The following is a 9,234-nucleotide window of genomic DNA, read 5'->3' as shown; positions in this document are numbered from 1 at the left end:
CGGCCTAGACAGACCGTGCTTAAATGGGTCATGATCTAGACGAAAAGAAAATATTTTTGGATTTTAAGAGGGCAGATACGAATGGGAGCTGACTCATCCTGTTGACGGATGTTTGTATGAAACAGGTTTATGTCTAGTGCCCTTGAGGTCAAAAAATTGGATTAACATCATTCAGTGACAGTTCACATAGTTGATTTTCTGCATATTAACTTCTGCTGATTTGGAACAGAGGTTTGCTGAGTCAAAAAAAGGGATTATGCAAAGTTTGTTTAAAGAACCAGCAGTGCCACCAAGTGGTAAATTAAGAGAGGTGTCCAATAAAACATTTAGGGATTTTATTTTAAGAAACGTGAAACATTGCATTATAATTAAATGAAAAAAGACAATGGATATTTAAGAAAAGCATCTGCACCTATTAACAACACACATCTTTATCCAGTTTTGTGCAACTGTAGGTGAACACCAACCTCAGGTTCTCTTTAAACGTGATGTTTAAAGAGAACCTGAGGTTGGTGTTCACCTACAGTTGCTACAGGCGAGTCATATTTAGCGTTTCTTGGGCAAATGTTTGCGATCCTTGGTGGCATTGCGCTTCCTCTTCTTACTCAAGAAGTTCTCCAGTTTTCCACTCTTTTTCAACTCGCTGTACTTCTCAGCCAATTCCAGCTTCTTCATGTCGGCTGCAGAGAGGTTTAAAGAAGTTTTACATGAAAAATTAGCATATAATACAGGTTATTTGATGTTTCTTTGATAAATGACGCATTGCGAGCACTGGAGCTCAAAGGTAACCCGAGAAGGAACAGCGTGGCTTTCACCAACAAAACTTCTCACAAAGTATCAGTAACTTCTACATGAACTATAAGTACATCAGAATCGGAACAAAGTAAAAACTCAAGGAAGAGGATGAAAAGAGATTTACATTTCTTCAGGTAAAAGGGTTTGTGTCCTTGGCCGACCAGCTCTCTCTGTTTCCGCTTGAACTCAAGTTCCTTTGCTCTCTCCTGCTCATGCCTCTGACGTTCCCTCTGTTGGTTTTCCTGTTGTACACATATACAGCTTAGATATAAAGCACATCATAAGCAGCAATATCAAGCTGTACATCGCTTTCTTTAAGTTATCTAAGTTTAAAAAGTTATTAGGCCCAAACGCACCATTCTCTTAAGCAAGGCTTTCAGCTCTTCCTTTTTCGTTTTTGCTTTGGCTTTCTTGAGATTCTTCCTCACTATCTGAAACAAATAGCAGTGGGCATAAATATAATGCACATAACGAAAACAGACAGAAATCAATATGGTATTTAACATTTTCACAAACCTGTGCTTCCTTTTCTCTGAGATCATTAACAAATTTGTACGTCTGATTAAATATTTCAGGCTTGTATTCCCCCGAGAGGTCATCAAAGCGAGGGTCTCTTGAAATCTGTAAAAGATCAGAAAAAGCAAAAAATCAAGTCTGCATAGTTTTTTTCAGACTCCTAATCATAAGTACAAGAGATCATTAATTGAATAATCTCCTGAAACGTACCCTTTTCTTGGCGGGAACCACTTTACGCAGGAAAGGCACGTGTTTCTTTGCAGAAATCTCTTGAGGTCTAAGACAAAAAACACAGTGATTAGACAAAACATACACAAACTGACAGACAAAATAACTTCATCTTAAATAAACAATTCTTTGATTATTTTTAGTAAGATGCGTCAATACACACAAATGATCAAATGTGGTTAAACTTTGATAAATAAATAAAAAAACCTAGTTGACCAGGTCACTGTTGTTACCTGAAAATAAAAAAATAAAAACAATTCAAAGGTGGTGTGAACATCTCAAACACCTTAAAGGGTTATAGTTAATCCAAAAGTGAAAATTAGACCCTCAAGTCATCCTAGGTGTATTTCAAATGAATAAAATCAGTTATATTAAAAATGTCCTGGCTCTTTCAAGCTTTATAATGGCAGTAAATTGTTGCTCCGTTTTTTTGTCCACAAAAGTGTGTCTATCCATCATATAACTGCTCCACACAGCTCCAGTGGCTTAATAAAGGCCTTCTGAAGTGAAAGTGATGCGTTTGTGTAAGAAAAATATCCATATTTAAACCTTATAAAGTAAAATATCTAGCCTCTGCCAGATTGGAAAAAGATTTAACTGGTGTGCAATGTTAGCAACGAAAGCATTTTGAACTTCGAGAGGCGCTACACTTTTTCCATGAATTGAATATGGAAGGCGATCCGGTGGAAGTTTTTTCCAGAATTTTGAATGTTTTTTACAAAAAAAGGCCCAGTTTGATGCTGGATTTGTAGATTGTTTGAAACTGAAAGATGGAGCGTTCCCAGCAATAAAAGAGAATGAGTCAGCTCGAAACTTCATCAAATGACTGTTTTGTTGGAGTGTAAGTGCATATAAATGTAACACAAACATATAGTGAATCAAAAGATATACTGGGATAACACGATGATGTATTGTGTGTGTTCTTGTGACTTTTTAGCTCTGCTAAAATGTTAGAATCTGTACATTTCTTTTATAAATCTATAAATAAATTAAAGACTCTTCAGAGATATGAAGGATGCAACACTACTCTATAGGTACTCAAGATTAACACCAGATTGTCAGAAACTGTGTTATGTGCCCTTTAATTGGGCTCAAGTGCAGGACAACAAAAAAACAATTATAGAAAAAGAAGCGTGAATACCGCACGATGAAAATAGTAGCTCCAAACTAATTTTATTGTTAGTGCAACATTTTGATCAGGTCTTCATCAGCCATAGTGCCTCTTTTTCTAACTATAAAAAAATATTAAAATAAAGTTGGAATAACATAACATTTTAAATATTACATTACAAAACTTAAAAAAACAAAACAAATGGAAATTAGAAATGCTGCCTTGGCAACTAACTGAAATGTACACTCACATAAAGGATTATTAGGAACACCTGTTCAATTTCTCATTAATGCCATTATCTAATCAACCAATCACATGGCAGGTGCTTCAATGTATATAGGGGTGTGGTCCTGTTCAAGACAATCTCCTGAACTCCAAACTTGAATGCGCATTAAATAAAAGGTACTGTGGAAGACTATCCACAGTAATGTCACCCCGGCCTTAATTTGAGACCGGCATTTATTAGTTTGTGCTGACCACACCCCCGGCCACTATCAGAAACCCGGCGTTTAATTGACTAGACTTAATTGACCCAGTCTTTTATTTGAGGAATTACAGTAAGCTAAATGAAAATTTTACAAAATTATATAATTACAAATTACAACAAAATTACTGAAACTAACTTAAACTAAAATTAGAAGGAAAATAAACAAATAAAAACTCATTCAAAATAATAATAAGTACTATAATATTTAAACACACTGTAGGTACCTGTGTTTATTCAGTCGTTTCATGGGCTCGTTGATTTGCTGTTGCTTTGTGACACCATAAGCGATTTTATTGTACACTTTTGTTCCGACTTTATTCTGTAGCTTTATGATTTCCTCAAATGACATGGTTGATAATTCTGTGCAAACACAAAGGTATGAATGTAAATATGGCAGGTTCAACAAATAATAATTTACATGATAAAACTGTAACATAAAGATCTGATTTCCTCTTACCATTTTTAATGCCGCCCTCCCTGGGTGATTGTGCCTTGCTGCCTCCATCTTCATGGTCGCTAACTGACTCATCCTCATCACTCCCTGAGTCACCTTCATCACTCCCTGAGTCACTTTCATCATCCATGACATTGTCGTCATCCTCTTCAGGTGCTTCATCGTCCTCTTCAGCCTTTTCTGGGGCTTTGTCATCCTCTTCAGCCTCTTCGTCATCATCTGCAGATTCATCTTCACCCCTTATTTCTTCTTCATCCTCTGGTGAAGTTTGCATCATGCTCCTTTTACTGAGTAAAGCAAAGTTTCTCTCCATCTCTAAAGCGTCCTCTTCATCATCAGAACTGAGATTTTCCATTTTGGTCCGTTTCTTTGCTGATTTAGACATTTTACTTGGATTCTTGTTCTTTTTTTTAACCTGATTTAATTAAGCTTGTTTATAAGCTGTGGGATTAAAGCATTATTAAATGCACCATAAAGATGTTAGTGGAAAGAAATTCGGGAACATATTAAAATAATGTGTAATATGTGAATAAACATGTCACTTTCACTGTATCACTTGACAATATAACGAATACTAATCCTGCGCAAAGCCGTTAACATTAAAAGACAGTTGTGTACATGACAATATGAATATTTACTATTGTCGTTCACTTACAGTTAAAGCTATATTAATAAGTTAGATCCGTGTATTGCTATTGCTAAAATCTCGTGCTTTCAGTGTTGTTGTTTTCATTCACATACCTGTGCCTAGATGTACAGCAGCCGAAAATGCCGTTAAAAGAAGCAAAATCTTAACATGACAGGTTCATTAAATATGCAGTGTGTTGCCAGTTAACTGGCAGAAGAGAAATGTCAAAACTTATTGTATAAGACCAAGTGAAGATGAATATTTACGAAGCCCTTTCTGCACGCACATGGACGTTTGAGAACTGAGCATGCGCGTCACAAGACACACACCAAAATAAAAGTCCTCTGGCTAGTTATAATTCTCCTGTCAAAATAAATGTATTCAGAGACACGTGGACATTATTGTATATATTTATACATTTATTACGACTTTGTAAATAAATTCACACATAATATTCTTTGACCAACGATTACACAAACACATATGAAATAATGGCTTTCGAGGTTTTATGTTTTGGTTATATAGCCATTTATTTTTTTGACATTTAGATTTACCAATACTTAATATAACTGCTTATTTTTACATTTTCAACATAAAAACATTAACATGTACGTATGATTAATTAACTAAATATTAAACTAACTGAAAATTACATACTGTAGTATAAATATTGTTTCTATAGACTTTTTTTATAGCTTAATGTTCATACTAATGTACACATTTTTTACCCTTCATTAAGATTAGTTAACTATTATCTGGTCTGATATGGTTGTGTGATGAAGGCACATAGTATGCTCTCTTTTTATTATTGTAATAGTGTCACTATATTTTTTTTAAAATGGATGTCACAACTTGAGTTTTTTTTTTAGTTTTTTTTAATTCTGAGATGTTCTAGACCCAGTGTTGGGCGTAATTAGTTACTAAGTAATTAGTTACTGTTTTATAATTACTTTTCCCTTGAAAAAGTAAAGTAAGGCATTACTCTTATTTTTTTTTCCTGTAATTAATTACAGTTACTTCACAAGTATTTGAACTAAATACTAAATATAATTATACATAGGCCTAATACAATAGTGGAATTCACTTTAAAAATGCATGTTTTTATGTATCCTTTTCACATTGGTAATACTTTGGTCAGTTAATACGAGTAATTTATGTAGTTTTATATTATTTATTTGAACAAATTAAAAGAGACGTTTCATGTCTAACCTTGAATCGCTTAACTCGAGGTTGATATAGGATTTAGAAAGTAATTAAAATGTAATAAGTAATAAGTAATTAAATACTTTTTGGAGAGAGTAATTTGTACAGTAATCTAATTACACTATTGAAGATGTAATTAGTAACTTGTAATTAATTACTTTTTTAGAGTAACTTACCCAACACTGCCTAGACCATGTTAAGAGGTACATCCTTCATTCTTTCTTGGTAGACATGGTCAAAACATTCACTCTGAGCCACGGTTAAAGAGTTCTTCCAGTCTCCAACTGTTCCTGTAAAACGTTAATATAACAAATTCCACGCCGCTGATGTGTCACTTATCACATTTAATAATTAACTTTTAAATAAGTAAATATTTCAAAAGTCTTCTGTCACTTCTTGAACAGAGATGTCACAACACATTAATAATGAAATGGTCAAATGTTCTCTGAACAGCCTTTTTTATTTTATTTTATGGGTTTAAGGGGGGTGGGGGATGGGGGGATCAGGGCCGGCGTTTGCTATAGGCTGTGTTAGGGGCGCGAGCGCGCTCTTGTGCCGCCCATTACTTAACATTAAGCATATAATCGGAACAAGCGAAATACAACATAATGGTCATGAAACATGATCATCATAGGGCGCCCCCTCAGCCACACGTTTAATTACTTATCAACCTGATTATTGGATTGAATTGATGGTGATTATTGATTATTAGTTCAGGCGCTAGGTCAGGCAAGTGCTCATCTTGCGCGTTCATCAAAAATGAGGCGCCTAAACCCCGCGGGTGCACAGTGATGGAAAAAGAGGAAAAGAGAAAGGAAGAAAATCGAAAGAAAGCCCAGTATAGAGGTTAGTCTTCAAATCTCGGCCAATAAGATGTCAAACAAAATAAAATTACTTCGTATCAATCTTATCAACTAATATTTATTTTATAAATATTATTAATATTGTCACCAAGTTATCACTTGCTAGTTTTCTACATAATTACTATACGTATTGCAAACATAACTTCACTGACAATAATCTACAATAACCTACATGGATGTCATTTAAATATCAAAAGTCCAGTTCGTTATGAATATGGATAACGTATGCACGTTAGTTATAAAAAGTACAAACGCTCTCTACGTGGGCGTCGGAAGGAAATAAATACGGCCTCTCGTTTTTTTTTTTTTCTGGAGCAGCCTAACGATATGTACCATATTATTTACATTAAACACAAATATGCTGTGTTCACTAAGTTATTTTCAGTGGCTGTAGTGTAGTGGTAAGACGCATGGCATAAAGATTTGATGCAGATCGATCAGAGGTTCGATTCTGCCTTTTACCACACTCGCTCTATACCCTTTTCCCATCACATGTCAGATCGGAAAGGCAGTTATTTTCAATAAAAAGTGAGAAAATGTTTGAAAAGTGGAAATAAAGCGTTGAACGTGTTTAATAATAAGTGCTTCTCGGTTAGGGGTAGGCCTAGGAAAACAGACGTGCTGAATTAGAATAGAGACGATAAAAGTAAGTGGGGTGGGGAGGGGTGGGGGGCGCAAAACTCCATCTCGCCTAGGGCAACCAAAGAGCTAGAGCCGGCCCTGGGGGGGATGACAGGAATAAAACAGGAATGCTGTTTTATGTATTCTGAATTTTTTACACTGTTAAAGGGTTGGATTCCCATGCTAGACATAGACAAAATTTCAAAAATTAAAGGGTTACTTCATTAAAAATGCAAATTCTTTCAGTAATTACTCACCCTCATGTCGTTCGACACCCGTAAGACCTTTGTTCATCTTCGGAACACAAATTAATATTTTTTTTGTTGAAATCTGATGGCTCAGAAAGGACTCCATTTACACCAATGTAATTTCCTCTCTCAAGACTCATAAAAGGTAATAAAATGCTGTTACAAATTCTATCTACAGTGGTTCTACAATAATTATATGATGTGAGGAGAATAGTTTTTGTGTGCACAAAGACTTATACAGTGATAGCCGATTTCAAAACACTTCTTCCTGAAGCCTCGGAGCTTAATGAATCAGCGAACTGATTCATGATTCGGATCAAACGGTCAAATGGGGCGGAATTTCCTTTTGCGGGTCCTAAGGGCACTTCTCCCAGAATGGTGCGCATGCACCCGTAGACTAGAGCGAGAGAGCGAAAGTAGTACGACAAATCACTTTGCTTGGCTTTAGTGAAGTTGTCGGCGGTGCTGCACAAGAAATAAACAACATTACGAAAGACGGGCATTTTGGTTGCCAGGGGAAGACAACCCTGCTTGCCAAAAAACCCAGCATTAAGGGACCAGCATGGTGAGTGTGTTTAAATACATTTTTTAGCTAACCTTTTCAGACGCTTTCAACGCAATAGCTGCCTGCACTCGTCATTCTTGAGCTCCGCCCACACGTCACGTCTCCATTCACTTGTTTTTTTCCAGGAAAAACACGGTATCTTTATTTTATAAATATGATAAAACTAAAAAACGTTTCAGAGATATTAAGGATGCAATACTACTCTATAGGTACTCAAAATTTACATGAGATTGACTGAAATTGAGGATTTCACCCTCCCTTCAAAGACCAGATTGAATGAATGTTCTATTATCATTACTGGAAGAAGGTTTGTTCATAACTTTAAGAAGCTCGAACAGAATATTAGCTTGGCACTGAAACACATTATTGTGATGATTTTAATGGTAAAAGTCTAACTCTAAAATGCTACAGTGAAAAATAAAAAAAGTAACAGAAAGTTTGCATAATATACGGTGTATTAGATCTAACCTTGTATTTTTACAGTAAAATACCATTACATTTACAGTTTTTGAAAGTGAAAAAGTTATCTTTTAAGATTGAACATTGGTCTGGGGACTCTGCTCTGTATTTTCTACTGCACAGGAGGTGTGCTCAACAGGCATAGTTCAAATGACACGCAATTGGATAGTCCTTCAACCAATCAGACCATAAGAGGCATGATCAGCGGGCATCGATACATCGCTTCACTAGCCGTCATTGTGTTAAACCTGCCAATAGAACGCCAGGCAGATAAGCCAGTCTCTGATTGGGTCCCTCAAAAGTGTGACAGAAGCATGATAAATGAATATACAGGTTTCCAGACTGAGCTGCAGGACGAAATGATGAAAAGGACAGGACTCTAAAACTCACACCTCAAAAGAAGTTCCACTATCAAGGAAATAGTTGGGCTAGGAGATAAGCCTGCAAAGACAACCAGGTACCATTTGTGAAAGGGAAAGATGATGACTTTAGCATGTCAATGATGCAGAGACTGATCCCATCCAGTCCCTCAGGTGTGAATGACCACTGACTCAAACTCAACAAACTGGTTTTGCCATATAGCTTAAAGCCACAAAGGAATGATGCTCTATGACAAATGGACACACTATGGACAAAACTGAGCATATCTATTCAAAGAACTGTATACTTAATGAATGTTGTTTGTGTACATGTAACATATACACAAATGTACCGGTATATATAAATGCGTACATAATTATGTGCATTATTACATGCAAAAGTTCAATATTACCTAATGATGTTTGGACTTTATGTTTTCTGCACAATACCTAATCTGAAATTGGTTTGGAAAGTGAATTATGAACCTTAGAGACATTGTTGTAAACATGAACTTTAAGCTATGCAAATGTACCTCACAGAGAGGCGCTATACAGTGGCCATACTGTGGCCACCTCTGACAGCATAAGCCATTCAAAACACTTGACCTGAAAGGTTACAATTTGCAATTCCCTCCCTCTCAGGAGAGTTTAAAAGGTTCTCTCTGAGACAGAGAGTGGTTCTAGTTTTCTGGATTGT

The 9,234-nt window shown here is 35.9% G+C and overlaps 1 protein-coding gene across 1 annotated transcript; it reads right to left on the bottom strand.

Moving 5' to 3' along the window:
• Positions 1–320: 320 nt before the first annotated feature.
• On the bottom strand, positions 321–4,150 carry rrp36 (ribosomal RNA processing 36). Its single transcript, XM_067414792.1, has 8 exons — positions 3,595–4,150; positions 3,362–3,497; positions 1,522–1,588; positions 1,312–1,416; positions 1,152–1,226; positions 920–1,037; positions 525–680; positions 321–467 (listed from the first exon to the last, which is right to left on the bottom strand). Exons 1-7 carry the CDS (start codon positions 3,974–3,976, stop codon positions 547–549), a joined length of 1,017 nt encoding a protein of 338 aa, XP_067270893.1. The 5' UTR covers positions 3,977–4,150; the 3' UTR covers positions 321–467; positions 525–546.
• Positions 4,151–9,234: the final 5,084 nt, after the last annotated feature.

Source organism: Pseudorasbora parva, chromosome 14, assembly GCF_024679245.1.
Source record: "Pseudorasbora parva isolate DD20220531a chromosome 14, ASM2467924v1, whole genome shotgun sequence".
NCBI lineage: Eukaryota > Metazoa > Chordata > Actinopteri > Cypriniformes > Gobionidae > Pseudorasbora > Pseudorasbora parva.
This window is presented reverse-complemented; position numbering and strand designations above follow the sequence as displayed.